General features: G+C 47.7%; 1 protein-coding gene across 2 annotated transcripts in view; it reads left to right on the top strand.

The window, feature by feature from the left end:
- The window catches only part of LOC138647392 (phospholipase B1, membrane-associated-like), a 40,640-nt gene extending 25,605 nt beyond the window's left edge, over window positions 1–15,035 (top strand). For both annotated transcript variants that reach the window (XM_069736371.1, XM_069736364.1), the window contains 3 exons: window positions 9,069–9,176; window positions 14,423–14,494; window positions 14,754–15,035. In XM_069736371.1, coding sequence (XP_069592472.1) covers window positions 9,069–9,176; window positions 14,423–14,494; window positions 14,754–14,873 — 300 coding nt within the window. In that variant the 3' untranslated portion in view covers window positions 14,874–15,035. The remainder of the gene's footprint in view (window positions 1–9,068; window positions 9,177–14,422; window positions 14,495–14,753) is intronic.
- Window positions 15,036–22,965: the final 7,930 nt, after the last annotated feature.

The raw sequence follows: 22,965 nt of genomic DNA, 5'->3' as shown, positions 1-22,965 counted from the left end.
ACAAAGTCACCTATCAATGTAACCCTCCACCAGTCTGTCCTTTATGGCAGAGTGGCCCAACGGAAGCCTCTCCTCAGGGCAAGACATATGAAAGCCTACATAGTTTGCTAAAAAAAACACATGAAGGACTCCCAGACTATGAGAAATAAGATTCTCTGGTCTGATGAGACAAAGACACCTTTTGGTGATAATTCTAAGCGGTATGTGTGGAGAAAACCAGGCATTGCTCATCACCTGCCCAATACAATCCCAACAGTGAAACGTGGTGGCTGTGTCATGCTATGGGAGTAAAATAACAAAGGAGTGGCTTCAGAAGAACTCTGTGACCATTCTTGACTGGCCCAGCCAGAGTCCTGACCTAAACCCAATTGAGCATCTCTGGAGAGACCTGAAAATGGCTGGCCACCAACGTTCACCATCCAACTTGACGGAACTGGAGAGGATCTCCAAGGAAGAATGGCCGAGGATCCCCAAATCCAGGTGTGATAAATTTGTTGCATCTTTCCCAAGAAGACTCATGGCTGTACTAGCTCAAAAGGGTGCTTCTACTCGATACTGAGCAAAAGGGTCTGAATACTTATGACCATCTGATATTTCAGTTTTTCTTTATTAATTTGCAAACATTTCTACATTTGTTTTTTTCAGTCATGATGGGGTGCAGAGTGTATATTAATGAGAAAAAATGAACTTTTTAGAATTTACCAGATGGCTGCAATGAAACAGAGTGAAAAATGTAAAGGGGTCTGAATACTTTCCGCACCCACCATATTCTTTGGATCGTTCTGTATGTGGGATAACCTTTGTTTGGTCATTTTGGCTTTGATTTTGTTGGCTAATATTTTGCCTGCTTTGTTTCCCTGCCAGTAATGTTTGGCTTTGCTTTTCCATAGATTGTGCTTGTATTTGTGTTGAAGCAGATGGTATAATTCATACCTAAGTTTCTGTAATTTTTTGGAGAATTATGTTTGTGGGGCTATGTTTGTGCATTTGTTGTAGTGCGTCTGTTTTGATTTCCTCTATTTGGCGTAATCTCGCTTTTTCGCCACGACAGCACCCCCCTGGAGAGAGGGATCCGCCCCGCAGGAACAGGAAACCTACCGAGAAATAAAAGGGGGCGGTCCGCCTCTCCTCCTCAGTTTAGGTTTCCTGTTCCTGCGGGAATGACAGGACGACTACATGGACATACCTGGGCTAGCATGCCGCCTGTGCGGTGTCCGTGAGAACGGCAGGGGCTGCAGCTCAGAAGCGGCGTCGGGGGAGTTCCGTTAGACGGCTCCCTCCTCGGCTGGTGGATCGAGCAGACGGCCGGGTCCGGGGAGGGCCGCCCGGCGTCTTCTCCTGCGTGCGGTGCGGGCAGGAGCCGGGTAAGATAATCTCCATTGTGGTCCGGCGTTGAACCCCGGGCCGCGCATGCGCCGACTGCCGCAATACTGGCTACCCCGGAACTGAAGGAGTCACTTCCGGGGCGCCTAGGCCGGATCTTGGGCGGGGGAGCCAGCGACGATCCGCGCATGCGCATTGCGCAGCGGGGAGAGAAAGAAAAAAAGAAAAAAGGGCGCACTATTTAAAACGCCCAGAAACAATAATGCGGCGATGCAGAGATGTCATCCCCAGGTGCCATGGACCGCACAGCTGGAGATCCAGTGCCCCCCACCAAAGATCACACCAAAGGATCCTCGGAGTCCGCTCGTAAGAGTGACGGTTCCAGAACAGGATCTCGGCCTTCTGATCTGGTAATATTCGCTTCACTGGGTGAGTGTTAAAACTCTGCCTATTAAGCTGATGTTGTCTCCCTATTTCTCTCTCTTTTCTCTCTCTCTCGCTACTTATTACGCCCAGTCTAAAAAACGACAAAAGTCCAAGCATAAGGAATGTGCCTTGTGTAGCCAGCCCCTTCCGGACTCATACCCCAAAAAACTGTGCAAGGACTGTTTTAAGGAAACAACTCAGGGAGCGACAGTGTCCGTTACGGACTTACGGGCCATTATTAGGGAGGAGCTAAAAAATATGACCCAGGAAAAACCGCGTAAAGCTAAGTCCAAAACACCAACACTTATGTCAGACTCCGAAAGTGACCAGACTGTACTGTCAGAAGCCTCCCTATCATCATCATCTTCCTCATCAGAAATTGAGGGGCGTTCATGTTTCCCCTTAGACAGTTTGGACAACTTGGTAAAGTCAATCCGCAATACCATGGGGTGTGAGGAGGTAAAGGGTGCGCAAACCACGCAGGAAATTATGTTTGCGGGTTTGGCAGAGAGAAAGAGGAGATGTTTTCCGGTTATACCAGCGGTGAAAGCATTAATTAAAAGAGAGTGGGAGAAGCAGGATCAAAGAAGCTTTTTGCCCTCCGCGTCTAAACGTAAATATCCGTTTAGTGATGAGGAGCTCCTTACATGGACCAAAGTTCCTAAGGTCGATGCAGCCGTAGCTTCTACCTCCAAGCAATCCACTCTGCCTGTGGAGGATGCGGGACTTCTGGTCGATCCATTAGATCGTAAAGCTGAATCATCCCTTAAACGATCTTGGGAAGCGGCTACAGGAATTTTTAAACCTGCAGTAGCCAGCACCTGCGCTGCCCAGTCAATGATCATTTGGATTGATCAGTTGGACCAGCAGATCGAAAATAAAGTTTCAAGAGAGAAACTACGAGCGGCCATCCCCTTAATACGTGGAGCAGCAGCTTTTATGGCGGACGCATCTGCCGACTCTCTTCGGTTAGCAGCGAGATCCGCAGGTCTTGTGAACAATGCAAGACGCGCACTTTGGATGAAAAGTTGGAAAGGGGACGCGCAGTCTAAATCTAAAATATGCGCAATCCCATGCGAGGGTGAGTACCTCTTTGGTAAAACCTTAGATGAGATACTCAAGAAGGCAAAGGACAGGAAGAAAGCTTTTCCTGATTCCTCTATTCCCTTTTACAGGAGAGCCTTTAAGAGGAGACCGTTTGGTAAAAGGAGGCAAACGGATAGGTCTACAACATGGACTGCTAAAGAGGACAGGCAAAGAGGTACCATGTTTAGAAGACCCAACCCCCCAAAAGACAATAAATTCTGAGGATATACCAGTAGGGGGCAGACTGAAATTTTTCGCCACCCAATGGGAAAAAGTAACATCTAGCTCGTGGGTTTTAAACATCATCCGAGATGGAATTAAACTACAATTCTCTTGTGTTCCCCACGAGTCATATATTATAACATCCCTCAGCTCGCCCGCACAACGGCAGGCTCTAGAGCTAGAAATTCAAACCCTATTATCAAAGCGGGTTTTAGTCCAAGTCCCCGAGGGACAGGAAGGCAGAGGATTCTACTCTCCCTTATTCCTGATTTCTAAACCCGACGGTTCTTTCAGGACCATCATAAACCTTAAAAAACTCAATTCATTTGTTAAAAACCATACATTTAAGATGGAATCCATTAGATCCACTATAAAACTCCTCTTTCCAAACTGTATGATGGGGGGCATTGATTTGAAAGATGCTTATTATCATCTCCCTATCCATGACAGATACCAAAAGTACCTCAGAGTAGCAGTGACAATCAACGGCGAGATTCATCATTTCCAATATACAGCCATGCCCTTCGGCCTTTCAATAGCACCGAGGATCTTCACCAAGATAATGCTAGAGGTGATGGCCTACCTTCGCCAAAAAGAAACCTTAATTGTTCCCTATCTGGATGACTTTTTGGTCATTGGAAATTCAGTTACTCAATGTGCTGATCGTTTGGCTCATGCAATTTCCTCTCTACAGGATCTAGGCTGGATAATCAATACCAACAAATCCAGACTCACTCCGCTATCCTGTCAGGCGTTCTTGGGGTTCCATCTAGACTCCGTATCTCAAAAGTGTCTCCTGCCTCAGTTAAAAATACTACTGGTCAAACGCAAAGTCCTAGTTGCGATAAACAATCCACGTATATCCCTAAGACAAGCTATGTCCTTACTAGGATCCCTTATCTCTTGTATACCTGCAGTAAAATGGGCTCAACATCATACCCGTACACTGCAACACCAGATTTTACAAGAAGATAGACGGTTATCTGGTCACCTAAATGTGAAAATAACCTTATCTCAGGAAGTTTTAACTTCCTTAACGTGGTGGCTGAATTCAGACCATTTAATGAGTGGTGTTCCATGGATAACGCCATCTCATACCATAACCACGGACACCAGTCCTCATGGATGGGGCGCTCATATGGGGAATGATGTTTGCCAAGGGTTATGGAACATGGAGGAAAGCTGCTACTCCTCTAATGTTAAAGAATTAAATGCAGTAAAATACGCCTTATGCCATTTTCTCCCACAGCTACGAGGGAAAGACGTCAGAATCCTTTCCGACAACACCACCACAGTGGCGTATCTAAACAGGCAAGGAGGCACGCGATCAGAGACTCTGATGTCTTCTGCTACAGAAATCCTGAATCTAGCAGAAAGTCACCTAACATCCCTTACTGCACTGCACATAAGCGGGGAAAACAACCAGCAGGCAGACTTCTTAAGTCGACACACCTTGAAACAAGGAGAGTGGTGCCTAAACCAGCAGATTTTTCAAGATATAGTATCCCTATGGGGTCAACCTCAAGTAGATCTCTTCGCCACAAGGAAAAACAAAAAAGTCCGGAAATTTGCCTCCCTATCTCTAGCGGATCATCCGGACATTCTGGACGCTCTCCAAGCCCCTTGGCAGTTCAGTCTAGCATATGCTTTTCCGCCGATCATACTATTACCCAAAGTCATTCGCAAAATCAGAATCGAAGGAGCGAGGGTGATACTAATAGCTCCATTCTGGCCGAAGAGGCCTTGGTTCTCGTGGCTGCAAACCATGTCGGTCTCAGATCCTTGGGTCCTCCCCTCAACACCCAATCTTCTCTTCCAGGGTCCGTTTTTCCACCCTCAAGTGGACAGTCTACATCTCACAGCCTGGAATTTGAGAGACAGATGCTAAAATCAAGGGGGTTCTCTGAGGGATTGATAAACGCACTCCTCCAGAGTAGAAAACCTTCCACTACAAAAATTTACACAAAAATATGGAAGAAATTCCTACAATTCCATACATCTTCAAACACGTCAGAAATTCCGATACAGTCTATCCTGGAATTTCTTCAAAAAGGGAGAGAACTAGGTTTAACTGCAAACACCTTAAAAGTTCATGTTTCAGCACTAGGAGCTCTCTATGGCCATAACATTGCGGGGAATAGATGGGTATCCCGATTTATTACAGCCTGTGAACGGATAAATCCAGTTATTATACCTAGAGTTCCTCCCTGGGATCTAAACTTAGTTTTACAAGCCCTAACAGACTCTCCATTCGAACCAATAGATTCAATACCAATCAAGATCCTATGGCTAAAAACGGCCCTCTTGGTAGCACTGACTTCAGCCAGGAGAATCAGTGACATCCAAGCACTCTCTATAGATCCACCTTTCCTGCTAACTTTTCAGGATAAGTTGGTCCTTAAACCAGACCCTTCCTACCTTCCCAAAGTAGCTAAGACATTCCATAGGTCTCAGGAAATAATCTTGCCCACTTTCTTCAGTAATCCTTCCACTCCTGAAGAACAAAAGTACCACACTCTAGATGTTAAAAGAGTAGTGTTAAAGTACATTGAAAGAACCTGTAGCTGGCGACAGTGTAGGGCTCTGTTTATTTCCTTCCAGGGTCACAAGAAGGGTCATGGAATAACAAAAAGCACGTTATCCCGGTGGATCAGAGACTCTATCAGACTGGCCTATTCCGCGAGTAAAGAAAACCCTCCGGAAGGCATAACAGCGCACTCTACCAGAGCTATGGCATCCTCCTGGGCAGAAAGGGGAGAGGTCCCAATTGAGACTATATGTAAGGCGGCAACTTGGTCAAATCCCTCTACATTCTATAATCACTATAGGCTTGATCTATCGTCAACTTCTGACCTAGACTTTGGCAGGACTGTCCTCAGCACGGTGGTCCCCCCCTAGGTGATGGTCTCTGTAAGATCTCCAGTGGGGTGCTGTCGTGGCGAAAGGGAAAAAGCCAGATTACTCACCGGTAATACTCTTTTAGTGAGTCCACGACAGCACCCTCTTACATCCATCCCTATATTTACTATTGAGTAAAATTATTTTAATCCTATATGAGCAAATAAGTTTGAAAATGGAATAAATGATATTTGCCTAATACTGGCGGTCCTCCGGGTACTCTGAAATCAAAACTGAGGAGGAGAGGCGGACAGCCCCCTTTTATTTCTCGGTAGGTTTCCTGTTCCTGCGGGGCGGATCCCTCTCTCCAGTGGGGTGCTGTCGTGGACTCACTAAAAGAGTATTACCGGTGAGTAATCCGGCTTTTTTATTTTGGGACGCTATTTGGAATAATTTACCCCGGATGTAGGCCTTGTGAGCGCACCGTACTGTTGTTGAGGAGACATCATGTGTTATTAGTTGTGAAATATTCTATTAGTACCTCCTGTAATTGGGGCCTAATTTATGGGATGTGATTAAATTATTATTTACTCTCCATGGAGAATATGTCGGGTAGTTGTACCACTCTGTAATTTGGCATGAGATGGTTGGGTGATCCAACCAGGTGATGTTCCCTATCGAGGCCGTCTGGATATCCTGTAATAACCATTTATCTGTGACCATTAGATCAGTTCTGGAGTAGCCTCTATGTGAGTGTGAGTAGGAGGCTGCAGAACCCGCCAGACATCAGAGTTCTTCCGCTAGGAGGGTCTGAGAGAGTGATTGGGTATTTTCTTTCGAGGGTGTACCGATTTGTCAATGTTGGAGCAAGGGGCGAAATTAAAGTCCCCACAGACTAAAAGGGCGCCTTTTTTAACCTTGCCAGGGTGTCTTTAAGAAATAGAACCTGCTTGGAATTATGGGCGTAAATAGAGACAATTGTGTAGGTCTTGTTATTTATGCTGCAGACTAGGATGACGTATCTGCCCTCATCATCCGCCATGCTGGTGATTAGCTGGAAGGTGACTGTGTATTTATTGCAATTATTACTCTTTTTTTTTTTGTCAATTGCATGGGAGTGAAATACATTTGGGAAGTTTCTATTCTGCAGTCTGTGGGCGTCAGTGCTATTTAGGTGGGTTTCCTGAACGCATAATACGTCGGCTTTTAGGGATTGGGCCTCTTTCCATAGAAGGGATTTTTTGAACGGACTATTCTGCCCTTTTACATTAATGCTGGGGATGTGAAGAACCATATACAAATTACAGATAAAATCTGTATGTCACCACTAGACAAAAATGGGGGAATAACAAAAACCAAATCTTAGATTTGTGAAAAACTGTAACCGTTTCAAAAATAGAGTTGGGTTCTAAGTGACCCTTGTCCCTCCTGGATATGCTCCACTATCCAGTATACAAGTGGGAGGGTATTGGGGAAACAAAAATTCTCCTCCTGCCTCCGCAGACCATTGTAAAAGATAGTCTTGTATTCTTCTTTCTTGTTCATGTCCACTCCTTCATCAGGGTGGGCGGTTTCTTTAGTGGGGAGCTGGTCTCATCGTCCACAGTCACAAGCGACCACTTCTGCAGCAGTCATGGCCTCTCGAGGGGGAAGTCTGACCCAGTGTCAGGAGATCAGACCCCCCAGAGCACTCCACAGTGCCGGCGGCCAAATGGTTAGTGCTGCGGCAGCCATCTTGATTTTTCCCAGGTACCGGTACAAAGACTGCGATCCTGCCTGGCGCAGCTCCCCTGGTTTTGGTAATGCGCCCCATCGACGACCAGTGTGTCTGAGGCGGCGGTTGGCGTTTTTTGCAGGTTTCCTGCCCGTAATATGCTGCTTTGAGCCGCTGGTCATCTTTGTGAGCATGGGGCTAGCGCTGCCTACGACCGCTCAGTCAGCTCCTCATCCGGACATGCGCACCCTTCCAATAGAACACAGCGGTGACCAATCCAACTAGACGTGTACTCAGCTCCTGGTGGGGGGTCCAGCGTCATATACTTCCCATAGATCATAGCGGTGACCGATCCTTCTAGACGTGTGCTCAGCTCCTGGTGGGGGATTCTGCATTGTATCCTTCCCATAGATCACAGCAGAGACCGATCCTTCTAGACGTGTGCTCAGCTCCTGGTGGGGGGCCCTGCGTCATATACTTCCCATAGATCATAGCGGTGACCGATCCTTATAGGCGTGTGCTCAGCTCCTGGTGGGGGGCCCTGCGTCATATACTTCCCATAGATCATAGCGGTGACCGATCCTTCTAGGTGTGTGCTCAGCTCCTGGTGGGGGGCCCTGCGTCATATACTTCCCATAGATTATAGCGGTGACCGATCCTTCTAGGCGTGTGCTCAGCTCCTGGTGGGGGGCCCTGCGTCATATACTTCCCATAGATCATAGCTGTGACCGATCCTTCTAGACGTGTGCTCAGCTCCTGGTGGGGGGCCCTGCGTCATATACTTCCCATAGATCATAGCGGTGACCGATCCTTCTAGACGTGTGCTCAGCTCCTGGTGGGGTCCTGCGTCATATACTCCCCATAGATCATAGCGGTGACCGATCCTTCTAGGCGTGTGCTCAGCTCCTGGTGGGGGATCCTGCATTGTATCCTTCCCATAGATCACAGCAGAGACCGATCCTTCTAGGCGTGTGCTCAGCTCCTGGTGGGGGATCCTGCATTGTATCCTTCCCATAGATCATAGCGGTGACCGATCCTTCTAGGCGTGTGCTCAGCTCCTGGTGGGGGGCTCTGCGTCATATACTTCCCATAGATCATAGCGGTGACCGATCCTTCTAGACGTGTGCTCAGCTCCTGGTGGGGGGCCCTGCGTCATATACTTCCCATAGATCATAGCGGTGACTGATCCTTCTAGACGTGTGCTCAGCTCCTGGTGGGGGGTCCTGCATTGTATCCTTCCCATAGATCACATCAGAGACCGATCCTTCTAGACATGCGCTCAGGCCCATATTATTAGCGACACGGCCTCTTGTCCTCTTATCTCCAGGTCGTATAGATATGCGGCCGTTCTATGGGTCCTTCCTCCAGCTCAGTATCGCCCCGTCCTGTATTCGGACCATTGTCTGGTTCATTGATCTCTGGTCCTTGTTGTTCACCATCTTGTCTCCTCCACCTCCAGGAGCAGTTGCAGCAGCGCGTACAGACGTCAGGAAGATACGATGGGAAGAAGGACTTTGCGGTGGTGCTGCAGCCATTTCTGCAGGACATTGAACCTGCCGTGAACCAGGTGAGGAGGACAGGGCGATGAGATCTCCTTCCGGGATTCATGCACAGAGGTGAATTTGAACTTGTGGAAAGAAAGACACTGACCCCTCAGTTGTAAATTCACAGAAGAATCCCCAAAATTCCAAAGATAAAAATTAACTTTTATTAATCCAATTTATAAAACGACCACATATGTTCACTACTTAAACCATCACCACAACAACAGCATACTATAGGAAAGGCCAGGGTGGTGCCAGGCCCTGCAATACACTATACGCTCCCTACCTATCAGCGGAGGTTGGCACCCTATCACCTGCGCATTGACGCCCCCGCTCCTGGTCGACTCTCCCTGCTACCCTTACTGGGCCCTGCTGGGATGGGGAATAGAGAACATAAATCATACATACAGTGCCCCACTGAGAGTGTCTTAAGTCAACATAGGTAAGTTGGCAGACCTATACTAATGACTGTCTGTTCCTTCCTGTCAGCAGGGGTTGGCACCCTATTGTAGTACGCAAATGGCGCCCCTGCTCCACGACGACTGTCCTCTAATCTGACCCTTATTAGACAGATGAGGCCCAGAAAAATGGGTAAAGGTGCTATAGTGCTTTAAAGTGTCAAAAAGTATATATCCATAGGGTACTTTTATCAATAGGAGGATCCCTTGCTGTGATAATCAGTCATACTTCATACAACCATCAGATAATATACCACATGATTTTTTAGATGAATGTGTTCATCAGGGCAGATGAAAAAAATCAGAAAATCAATATCTCAGTCAGGACTCTATGTCCACTCCAAAACCAATGACAAATGTCAGTATAACAGTTAATGCCATCAATGGGTATTGCACAGGTACACCCCCTTTTTTTCGGATATATCAAAACATCAAATCATATTACTCGATGTCATCCAAATGCATCCCTTCATAACTCAACACGTTTCCCCTCTTCCAATTCTAAGAGGTTCATCAGGAGTGAAATAGATAACAAAGGGTTACTTAGCTTTGTCAGATTTGGCGTATTTAAGCAATATAGTCCGCAGCACCACCGGGCCAGTCCCCTATCCACATAGTGCTTACAGACAAGTGCTAGAGTCTGTGCGTTTTATGGACTATTCCTTACTTATTGGTATCACGTGATTAGCTGGCGTGCGTTCCAGCCCCACATGCTTCCGGTTATCACCCAGCATCCCTGGCGCGTCACGTGATATACCTTGCAATAGAGCGCTCCCAGTATTGCTAGTGCGCAGATGCAAAGATTTGCGCATGCCCAGTCTTCATATGATCTACATCACTAGCAGGCGCACCCTATATTGCATCTGCGCAGGCACGAGGATTTACGCACGTGCAGAATTCCTGCAATGTAGATATCCATTCCGGGAACCATCCTGTGCTACGCTCAGCGATTCGCGCAGGCGCAATCATCACTGAAATATAGATGCCCGTTCGGGATGCCATCCTGTGTGACAATCAGGCTGCGCAGTGAACCCACTAGCTAAAGGGGTCATCGCGCAGGCGTGGGCTTACACGCATGCGCCAATCCCCCTGCGTGCCATATATACTCTGTCTTCTGCACTAACGTTATCTCAAACACCCTAATGACCAGATAAATGGATGTTAATGTTACTCATGTATAGATGCTACTATCACACTGTTGGACATACAAATTATTGGATATTGATGTTACAAAAGTATAGGTGCTGTTACCACACTGTTAGACATATGGCACTTGTATAACCCAGTACAGCCTTAATTAGCTTGAATATATAGCAGTCCCCTAATAACAAATGGGGTCATGAAGGTTCATGATCAATCTCATTATCCTCTATATATCTCTGTGCCAATCTAAACCTCAGACAGTTCGCCGGGGGCTTAAATTACAAAATACCTAAATATCGGCGCAGTTGCGCATCATATATCCTAACAGAGTATAACCTCATAAACTTCTTAAACACTATCAAGATAACAACTGAATTTGCTACAAAGCCTGTCATTTCTAAATTCAGAGACTCACTTATTCTCCTATATAGCCCAAAAGCTTCCAAGGGTCAGCCGGGGGGAAAGAGGGAGAACCTGGCCCAGTCACTAGAATTTAACCCCTGAGGGTGTGGCCTGACTCACCTCTTCTCCCCGGTTGGTCCGCTGGGCGTCCCAATCATGACCTCACCTGGGGAGGTAGTGGGAGGGGGGAATTGGGCACTGCACTGATTTCCCCTCTAGCTATCCCTTAGGGGCTCTGCAGTCAGAGGCATGCACCTTATACAGTACCGTGCCTACCAGACTGCAGAGACCCGTGTGTCGTAACCAGTGCCTTCCCCCGTCCCACCACTCCGTAATAAAAGACACCAACAATCCTGGATGGGTTGAACAGGTCGGTCACAGTTTATTATTTGCAAAGTAGAGAAGGGCAATTACACATCGCGACGCACTCATTGCTGAAGGCCCCAGCCGACGACTGCTGGGCCAGCAAGCCGATGAGAGGTTACGAACCTTTGCCCCCCTCTACCTACCGCCACGGAGGATCATGTGTATGACCTACACAAGACTCCGACCCCCACACAACATCATTAGAGCCTGTTCAACACCATCCCGCAAACCCTCCAAAAATATGTCGAGCCCGATGTCCGTGAGGTGGATGCCATCCGGTCTCAGCAAAGCAAAATTGTTCCCTTCTAACTCTTGGTGTCGAACCACAATGCCGTACTTTTCTCTCACAAACTTCGACATCTTCGTGTTAATCCTTTTTCTTGCGTTTTCGATGGCTTTTACGTCCTTAGCTCCGTGCCAGACCGCTCGAGGTATTATCTCGGACCACACCACCACCATATCTGGTAATAAACAAACAAACCGATCGATGTCTGTTGACATTACTGTGTACAACTCGGCCCCTTTCCGCTTGCCCAAATCATTGCCTCCGGCATGTAGCACCAGAACCACCGGCCCCTTGGCCTTCTTAGCGATGTCGACCAACTCCGGGAAGATCTGACGCCACCGAAGCCCTCTGATGCCTCTCCAGTTGACTTCCAAATTCGGGAAGCCAAAATTGGTTCAACCGTCCTGAGTTTGGCAAGATCTAATATATAATTCATATAAGTGTCACAGCGGGTCGGCGTGGAAACGGTACGACGAGTTCCGCAGGCGGCTGGCCATGCAACCGGATTTGGGCTGGGGGGTAAAAGCGACGGACGTTTGGTTACGACTGATGTTGTCCCAAAAACAGCCCCCCTTTTCGGCAGCGACCACTTATCACTCAACAGCAGCAGGCCAGAATACAGTGGTCGTACGCGGACCCGGGGCCTGCTTACTGTTTAACGATGGATACTGCCGTTTCCAAGGGTCCTGTAAATATAGACACGAATGCTCCTCCTGCGGAGGTGGACACCCTGCGGCCAGATGTACCCGCCAGTCAAATAGAGCACCTGCGAGGTTTAACCCCGGTGAACGTAACCACAATGGGCCCATGGCTAAGCCTTTACCCCAATAAAGAAGCGGCGGAACAACTATATTTCGGTTTTAAACATGGTTTTTATATCCCTTTCAAACCCAGCCAACTACTGCAAATAATTTAAAATCGGCACGCGAATTCCCCGATATTCTACAGCAGAAAATCCAAAAAGAAGTTGAACTGGGCAGGATGGCGGGACCTTTTAGATCCTTGCCATTTCAGAATCTCAGAATCTCGCCTTTAGGTATTGTTCCCAAAAAAGAGCCAGGAAAATATCGGCTAATACATCACCTTTCCTACCCAAAAGGCGCATCGGAAGATAACAAAGAGTTAACAATTTTGTCATCTACAGTCGCAGTAAATCTGGCCCGGCACCAGATGTTGTGCTTCAGGCATAATAGTGCTAGGCGGCGCAACAGCGCGAGTGCTGGCTGAGAAGAAGAGGACATGCTGTTTAGGGCTTTTGCTGTTCTCAGCTGTTTTGTTGTAAATCTGATGTTCGTATTTTCCAATTGGGCACCCCATAGCTCGACTGATGTTACTATTGCCAGAATTTCCACCAGTGATGGGTCACGGCCCCATGCGGCCGTGGTCCATAGTTTAGGCCATTGGCCTTTGCACCACTGGTCTTTGTAGATTGCCGCAAAACCATCTGTAATATTTCCACCGACAACTAGGCCTAAATCGTTGCTTGGCGTCTCCTGCGCCATAACGCATGTATGCCCATTGTAGGACTCCAGGAATGTTTTCCAGACCAGCAAGTCTGCCTTCAGGGAGCGGTTTAGCCTAATTCTGTGGCTCGGATGGGCTATGCCCTTGGTTGCCAGTGATAGTCGGCGTGAAAAGGCTCTGCCCGCTGGCATTATGCGACAGGCAAAGTTGAGCAATCCTAGCAGGGACTGCATCTGCTGCAGGGTGACTTTTTTTACTTCGTAGCAATTTTTAACCATTTGCAGAGTTTTTTGCAGTTTATCAGCTGGTAATCGAAACACCATTGCATTGGTGTCTATTTCAATACCGAGAAAAGGCAAAACGTTACAGGGGCCGACTGTTTTATCCGGTGAGAGTGGTACTCCGAATTTTCCGGCTAAAAACTTAAACTTTTGGAGAAGGAAGGAGCAGAGTCTGGAGTCCCCGGGACCGACGAACAAAAAATCGTCGAGGTAGTGAATCGTTGAGTTGCTAGCGGTTTCGTATCGTAAAACCCAGTCTAGGAAGGTGCTGAAAAGCTCGAAGTAATGACAGGAAATGGAGAAGCCCATTGGTAGGCACATATCGAAGTAAAATAGCCTGTCCACCTCACAACCTAATAAATGAAAACATTTGTTCATGACCTTCCGGGTGAACGGGCAAAAGGCGGAAGGCTGACTCTATGTCGGATTTCGCCAGCAGGGCACCGGGGCCAGCTGCGCGCACGAGCTCGACAGCCCTGTCAAAAGAAGAGTAGGTTACGGATGACTCTTCCGTGGGTATCGCGTCGTTAACCGATGGCGAAAGGACTGTGGAACAATATGGTAAATGCACTGTGCTGCCGTCATGTCCTGCACGTACCAAGGGTCCAAGCCTTGGCAGCATGCACAGGTGCAGTCATGCTGGGAGCTGTAATCCTACATTCATCGGAGGGCAGTGGAGATAATGGGGTATGGAGATAACCGGCAACTAGGGGGCTGACCATTTGATACATGCTCACTGGACTCTTTATTTGCTTTAGGCCACACCCAGTTATGTGATGAAAGTGGAAATCTGGCCTTAAAGGTACAGGCCCCTGATATCAGTCTCTCATCATCTCTGACGACATTTTCACTTTTCTCCATTTTTGCAGCTTCAGACAGAAGGAAACAAGTCTCGTCTGCGGACGTTCTCTGAAGACGTGGAGCTGCTATGTCCTTCCCAGGTAACGTGATGGTGGCTGTACTGTAGTTAATATTTTTCCTCCTGGTACTTGTAGTTCATCCAGTCAGCTGCTGCTGTACTCCATTATATAAAGTATTTTAGTGTTGGGCTCTAACCTGTGGCAGCAGATTATGGTGTGGCTATCATGTAGCTGATGTGAGCAGTTATTTACATGGAAGAATTGATAGCGCTGCACCAGACTTTGCCGCCATATGCATCCTCTGCTGCGTTTGTCGCTGATACTCTCCTCTTTATTCCAGGCTCAGCCGTATATCTACACCAAGAGGACGGTAAACACCTCTGTGGCACCGAGAGTGACCACAAGCTCCGCGCTGATCATTGCCCTCCTCTGCTCTGCGCTCATCGCGCTCTGCACATAATGTGGCGGCCACTGGAGGAAATCATGGAATAATGTAACAGAAGTGGAAGAAATGAGAAAACTAACATCAAAGTGCAAAGTGTGTCCGAAGGCGAAACATCGATGTGTAGAAAGTGATGCAACTGATAGTGATCAATAAAGAACTGTCTTACCGAGCCTCTGATTATAATCGTCCTGGAGCTTTATTATGGTAGATCAGCTCACTTGGTTTATTTAGGTACAGCATAAACCAGGGCAGGGTTAGCAAAATATAAGCAGTAACAGAAAAAACAAAACAAATGACACAGCCGGGTTGCTGTGGGGGATCGCCCACTCAAGAAACAAACATGTGAAAAAAAGGTCCAACTTTCCTTCATCTGCACACACAGTTCTGAAGCTCCAGAAACACCCAACACTAATGCCAGAAGACTGTGTATTTATCCTCTGGGCCCCACCATGTGGTGGAGATATGGTGAACAGCCTTCCACCCACTCTACAGCCGTTCAGTCATCCTAGCCCAAAACATAGCCGATTAACTGCTCATAGCGCTTAATGTGCTGGAGCATTTTTCCGGGTCCATATCACTGAGGTAAACATCCTGAGTGACACATGACTTCCTTCCAGTACTTTACCAAGGGTTTTGGCACCTTCACTCACTAAACAGGAGTGTCTAGATAGACATCTGCATTACCGTGAAGTTTCCCTGGCCTGTGCTGCCCATGAAAGGTGAAGTCATGTAGCCCTAGAAACCATCTAGTCACCCAGGCATTCTTACCTTTCCTTTCTCTAATCCATCTCAGGGGTGCATGATCTGATAGTAACCTGAACTTCTGGCCTAACAGGTAGTACCTCAGGGTGTCGATTGCCCATTGGATGGCCAAGCACTCTTTTTCTGTAATTCCATAGTTTTTCTCAGAGGATGAGAGTTTCTTACTCAGATATAGGACTGGATGTTCCTCCCCATTTGCTTCCTGGGACAAAACCGTTCCACCCCGACCTCTGAGGCATCTGGACCACAAATTCTCTAATGAAGTCAGGTGTGTCCAAGATCGGTTGCTTACATAGTGAGTTTCAACTACTAGAAAGCCATCTCTTTTTCAGAGAACCATTTAGCCATTGATATCTTCATGCCCTCAAGAAGGTTTGTTAGGGGTGGGGCTATCATGGCAAAATTCTCTTTTGACGATGTATCCCAATTATTTTACTTCCTCTTTCCACCCCGCCTTCCTTAGTGCCTCCTGGACCATCTGCAGGTGACCTCCCCAATCTGGGCTGAAGATCACTATGTCGTCCAGGTAAGCTGCAACATACTTTTGTGAGGGCTAGGATCTGGTCCATGGCCCTCTGGAAGGTAGCTGGGGCGCCTTGTAGTCCAAACTGCATCCGGGTATACTGGAAGGATCCATCAGGAGTAAAGAAGGCCGTCTTCTCCTTGGTACTTTGATAGAAAGGTTACTGGCAAATCCCCTTCGTTAGGTCCAAGTTGGCGATGGACCTGGCTGACCCTAGCCTCTTTTCATCAACGCTGGGCATTGTGGAGATATGCATCAAATTTAGACACCTCATTTAGTTTCCTGTAGTCATTGCAGAAACATCACTCTCCATCCGGCTTCCAGAAGACAAGAATAGGGCTGGACCAGCCACTCTTTGACTCCTCAATGATACCCAGGCTCAACATTCTCCTCACCTCCTCGGAGATCACCTCATGGCAGGCTTTGAGGATTCTATATGGCTTTTGATTCACCCTCTCATATGTTTTCGTCAGGATTTCATGGTCAACAACCTGCGTACGTCCTGGTAAGGCTAGGGTCACATTGCGTTAGCGCAACCCGCTAGCGCTAGACGGGTTACACTAACGCAATGTTTTTACTGTGGCCGCGTCCCGGGGTCGCGGTAACGTCCCCGCTCTCGCAGATCCCCGATCTGCGAGAGCGGGGAACGGACCGCGGGCGCGCCTCGGACGCTGCAAGCAGCGTCCGCGGCGCGCCAGGAAACACCGGCGCGTCGCTAGCGCGTGCCGAACATGGCACGCGCTAGTGCAGCGCGTTCCCATTGCCGTGAATGGGCGCGCTAACGGACGCGTTGCACGGCGTTAATTTCGCCGTGCAACGCTGTCCGTTAAGCGCGTTCCCATAACGCAATGGGAACCCAGCCTAACTCCGAAAACAGGTTCTGCTGAATCAGTTCTCGGCATTGTTGTTTCTGGGCAGAGTCCGCATCTCTGCCACTGTAACATCCTTGACTTTGGCCTCAGGATTGACCCCCAAGCACTATTTCTCTGTCTCTAAGAAGATTGATGTGGTACACCTGGTACAGCTTTCTTCATCCTGGCTGGTGGATCTTGTAATTGACATCACTGAACTTTTCAACCACCAACACTCTGTCTCCAGGGTTTAACTGTCTTAGCATCGCTGACTGATTGTAAACCTTTGCCTGGACCCCTTGTGCTTGAAGGAGGCCTTACTTCATGATCGGGATTACCCTCGCGATCCTGTCCTAAATCCGGGCAACATGCTTTGATCCTCCCATGGGGCGTAACCTCTTCCCAGGTTCCCTTCACAAAATCCAGAAGTCCCCGAGGGTGCTGTCTGTATAACCCCGAGAACCCTGTGGCACTAACCTAATAGAACACAGGTACGGGAGAAGGCAATAATAGTCTCGACCATCCTGCTCCACAACCTTCTTAAGCATTGACTTTAGGGTCTTGTTGAATCTCTCTCCACCAGGCCGTCTATCTGCAGATTGCACACCGACGTCCTGAGTTGTGTAATCTGGAGAACCTTACACAACTTCCTCATCACTTAGGACTTAAATGGCATTCCTTGGTCCGTCCGGAAGACAATATGAATTATCACTCGGGCTATACTCCTGGTGGATGAGTTTCTCAGTGGTTCTGCCTTGGGGTACCATGTTACATAGTGTATGACTACCAGGATACATTGGTGCCCTCTAGCAGACTTAACTAGGGTCCCAACAAAATCCAGTCAAATGGAACTTCTATAATGGGTAATGGCACTAGGACTGCGGAAGTGGGAGATGGGTCCAGTTAGCTGACAGAAAGGGCAGGACTGGCAGTAATTAACAATGTCTCGTGACATTGCCAGTAGAGCCTGTGAAGGACCCGCTCTCGGGTTTTGTCTACGCCCTGATGTCCACCCAAGACATGAGAATGGACCACGTCTAATACCCTACTCCTATAGGGTCCTGGTACTAACAGCTGCTCTAATACTTCCCCTATCGGTTTAGTGATCCAATATAGAAGTTCCTCATTTACTGCAAAATATGGAAACTTAGTGTCTGCCCTCGTCTCTTGGGCAACCCAATTTATCAGTCACATTGTCCCATGTCCCTTTTAATGTTAGGTCCTCCATTTGAACAGTCCCAAAACTCCCATCCCCCAGAGACCATCCAACTCAGGAATCTCAACCTCATGGGTCCCGTACCCGTGAATACAGCGGGCACCCACGATTTTTCTGTGGATCAACTGGTGGGGGAATGTGACCAAACTCCACAAGTCCCTTCACCAGCACCCCATTTATTGTTACGGGACATGCCTGCAGCCCTTCACCGCCTTTTATAGTCAACACTGCAGGCCGGAGAGGCATAATGCAAACAGCGCTTTACTATGCTGTAATCCATCTGTTCGGCGGACATGTGACAACGAACGGCAATATTCCCTGGACCGTGACATCTTCAACAAACTAAGTCCTTAGCAGCAGCCTCTCGCAACCCCTCAACAACCCCTTGGGGCCTCGAACTCCCCCAGTTGTGGCTCTATTACCCTTCTTTTGAAAGTCAGGCTCCCTCTGTGTACGCCAGTGTGAAGAAACCAGATTGCATCTTAATTTCCCAGACAACCATGTTTTTGCAAACCAAAAGAACTGGCTTTTTATCTGTATATTGGCTTGTGAATTTAAGTGTTTATGTCTGGTGGGTCAAGAAGACAGACTTGCCAACTGATATAGTATCTAACATACTGTGTAAAGGTACCGTTACACTAAACGACTTATCAACGATCACGACCAGCGATACGACCTGGCCGTGATCGTTGGTAAGTCGTTGTGTGGTCGCTGGGGAGCTGTCACACAGACAGCTCTCTCCAGCGACCAACGATCCGGGGAATGACTTCGGCATCGTTGAAACTGTCTTCAATGATGCCGAAGTCCCCGGGTAACCAGGGTAAACATCGGGTTACTAAGTGCAGGGCCATGCTTAGTAACCCGATATTTACCCTGGTTACCATTGTAAAAGTAAAAAAAAAAACTACATACTCACATTCCAATGTCTGTCACGTCCCCCGCCGTCAGCTTCCCGCACTGACTGTGTCAGCGCCGGCCGCAAAGCAGAGCACAGCCGTGACGCATTACAGTCTCTCTTTAGCTGGCTGCCTGGGCAAAAACCTGGTGCAAAATGAGCTCCCACTATCTTATACCCCCTGGCCGTGACATCACTGAGTGGGCCGAGTTATGAAAGCACTCCTCTTAGCAACCAAAACTTCCTTAATTTCATAACTCGGTGGGGCAAGCTTGTGGCACGACGACATGACTACCATTTATCTTGGTTCGAGAGTAGCGTTCTATTAAGTCTAAACATGATCTGGCTATGCATCTCGGGTAAGCAGTAATGCGTTTCTCAGTTTCTGCTGGTACGGGACATTAGAAAAACACTGTGTGTGTCACTCTACCCTGGCACATCCCAAATATGTAACTTTCACACCTATCTCCCTACCTGGGATCGAATTATTCCCTTTTGAATAACTCTCATACACAACAGAACGCACATGGCTGGAAACAAAAGAACTGGTTTTCTGCTAACCCCCACATTCTTGAGGGAGGGGGAGCAGAGTCACACACTGGAGTTACACGTTGCAGCTGTATTGTCAGCAGGGAGAAGGAGCTGGGAGGAAGGGTGGTCATAGAAATACATGCAGCCACACACTCCGGTCCCGAGTGCCGGCGGCAGTACGGGGTATTGACGTGCAAGTAGAAGAAAAATGAACGGCGCAGCTCTGGGGACACGAGGCTAAATCAAACTCCAGGGACACAGGTGCCGATCAGCAGAAATCAAGCAAATATCCAAATTTCACTATGTAAAAAAAAAGAACATGGCATTCACCGTCCCAAGCAAATGTTCTTTATTGTGGATACATATACAACAGAGGCAGGGAGGCTTTGAAGTGAGTAACGTACCGGACGATGTCTGTTTCGCACTACATTTGCAAAAAAAAAAGAGTGCCGGGTATTGAGGCGAGAGAATAGCGTGAGTTTCTCGCATTGCAGTTGCAAGTGTGACACCGGCCTAAGCCAAAGAGATATATGTATGCTAATGCCAGCACATATTTGGAGGTAAGCTGAGCTAATTATATTGTTACAATGCATGAATACTCATCGGCCTCAAGGACACCGTTCTCTCCTGGTTCTCCTATCTCTCTGACCGATCCTTCACTGTATGTTTTGCTGGTTCCTCCTCCTCTCACCTTCCCCTTACTGTTGGGGTTCCTCAAGGATCAGTCCTAGGCCCCCTTCTCTTCTCTTTGTATACTGCCCCTATTGGACAAACAATCAGTAGATTTGGTTTCCAGTACCATCTCTATGCTGATGACACCCAATTATACACTTCTGCTCCTGATATCTCGCCTGCCTTATTAGAAAACACCAGTGATTGTCTTACCGCTGTCTCTAACATCATGTCCTCCCTCTATCTGAAACTAAACCTGTCAAAAACTGAACTCCTCGTGTTCTCTCCCTCTACTAACCTACCTTTGCCTGACATTGCCATCTCCGTGTGCGGTTCCACCATTACTCCAAAGCAACATGCCCGCTGCCTTGGGGTCATCCTTGATTCTGACCTTTCATTCACCCCCTACATCCGATCACTGGCTCGCTCTTCTTACCTGCATCTCAAAAACATTTCTAGAATTCGCCCTTTTCTTACTTTCAACTCTGCAAAAACTCTTACTGACTGTTTCACTTATTCATTCTCGTCTGGACTATTGTAACTCTCTACTAATCGGCCTCCCTCTTACCAAACTCTCCCCGCTCCAATCTGTCCTGAATGCTGCTGCCAGGATCATATTCCTCACCAATCGGTGCACCGATGCCTCTACCTTGTGCCAGTCATTACACTGGTTACCCATCCACTCCAGAATCCAGTACAAAACTACTACCCTCATCCACAAAGCACTCCATGGCTCAGCACCACCCTATATCTCCTCTCTGGTCTCGGTCTACCACCCTACCCGTGCCCTCCGCTCCGCTAATGACCTCAGGTTAGCATCCTCAATAATCAGAACCTCCCATTCCCGTCTCCAAGACTTTACACGTGCTGCGCCGATTCTTTGGAATGCACTACCTAGGTTAATGCGATTAATCCCCAATCCCCACAGTTTTAAGCGTGCCCTAAAAACTCGCTGAGGATCTGTTTATACCAAGGAAGGTGACGGGCACAAGGGGGCATTCTTTGCGTCTGGAGGAGAGAAGGTTTTTCCACCAACATAGAAGAGGATTCTTTACTGTTAGGGCAGTGAGAATCTGGAATTGCTTGCCTGAGGAGGTGGTGATGGCGAACTCAGTCGAGGGGTTCAAGAGAGGCCTGGATGTCTTCCTGGAGCAGAACAATATTGTATCATACAATTATTAGGTTCTGTAGAAGGACGTAGATCTGGGGATTTATTATGATGGAATATAGGCTGAACTGGATGGACAAATGTCTTTTTTCGGCCTTACTAACTATGTTACTATGTATTTGTTCAGACTGGCCTACCGCCTCAATGCATTAATGTAAGGATCCCTGTGTGGCCTATTTTAAAAAAAAAAAAAAAAAATGTTCTCATTCACTTTATGCAGTTAATAGCCCTCTGTGTCTGTACTGTTACATACTTAGGCAGTTAACTGGTTCATGCAGCTTTACATGAACACCCGAGCCTTACACTATGGCTGGTCCGAATAACTATAGCATTTGTTACCATCCACCTCTCGTGTCTCCCCTTTTCCTCATAGTTTGTAAGCTTGCGAGCAGGGCCCTCATTCCTCCTGGTATCTGTTTTGAACTGTATTCCTGTTATGCTGTAATGTCTATTGTCTGTGCAAGTCCCCTCTATAATTTGTAAAGCGCTGCGGAATATGTTGGCGCTATATAAATAAAAATTATTATTATTATTACTTATATAAAGACTGACCGAATGATGTAATAAAGAGAGATCTGCTTTGATACTGAATGTATTAGAGTGGCTCTTCCGTGCACTTATTTGAATTTTACAATTTAATTTGGAGCAGGCACAACATCTCAAAACGTCCCACATTATGTGACAACGACGCACACATAGCTACTCCTGAGCATGCCAATATTTTAGTTTTTATCTTGGCATACTTGGGCGTTTTTTAAGACAAGGTCATAATAAGCGTTCTGGGGCTCACCAGTTAGATACAGTAGGCGGCCAACACCTCTTCCCACTGCTTCGGCAGCAGCTTCTCGCACTCTGCCACCCTTTTGAACACAGTAAAAAAATGCTTCAACATCATCCTGTGGGGTCATCTTTTGCATCACTCATCTTACCGCCTTCCGAACGTTTGTGTCGTCACCTGGATTTGGGGGAGGGGCTTCCGGCCTCCCATAAATTGCTTCTACGAGCAGCTCTTATCTGCTGCTGCTGTTGTCGATGCTAGTCTTGTTGCTGCTGCTGTTGCATTAGCAGCTTAAGCTACTTTCACACTAGCGTCGGAATCTGCCCGTCGCAATGCGTCGGGCCGAGATTCCGACGCTAGCGTTGTTAGCGCCGCACAACGGGTGCAGCGGATGCATTTCTCCGGCGCATCCGCTGCCCCATTGTAAGGTGCGGGGAGGTGGGGGCGGAGTTCCGGCGGCACATGCGCGGTCGGAAAAAGTGGTCCGTCAGGAGCAAAAAATGTTACATGTAACGTTTTTTGCTCCCGGCGGTCCGCCACAACACGGCGCAACCGTTGCACGACGGTTGCGACGTGTGGCAAAGCGTCGCTAATGTTAATCTATGGGGCAAAAATGCATCCTGCAAACAACTTTGCAGGATGCGTTTTTTGCCATAAACGACGCATTGCGACGTCTGGCAAAAAACGCCAGTGTGAAAGTAGCCTAAGGCT

Source organism: Ranitomeya imitator, chromosome 1 (assembly GCF_032444005.1).
Source record: "Ranitomeya imitator isolate aRanImi1 chromosome 1, aRanImi1.pri, whole genome shotgun sequence".
NCBI classification, from domain to species: Eukaryota; Metazoa; Chordata; class Amphibia; order Anura; family Dendrobatidae; genus Ranitomeya; species Ranitomeya imitator.
This window is presented reverse-complemented; position numbering and strand designations above follow the sequence as displayed.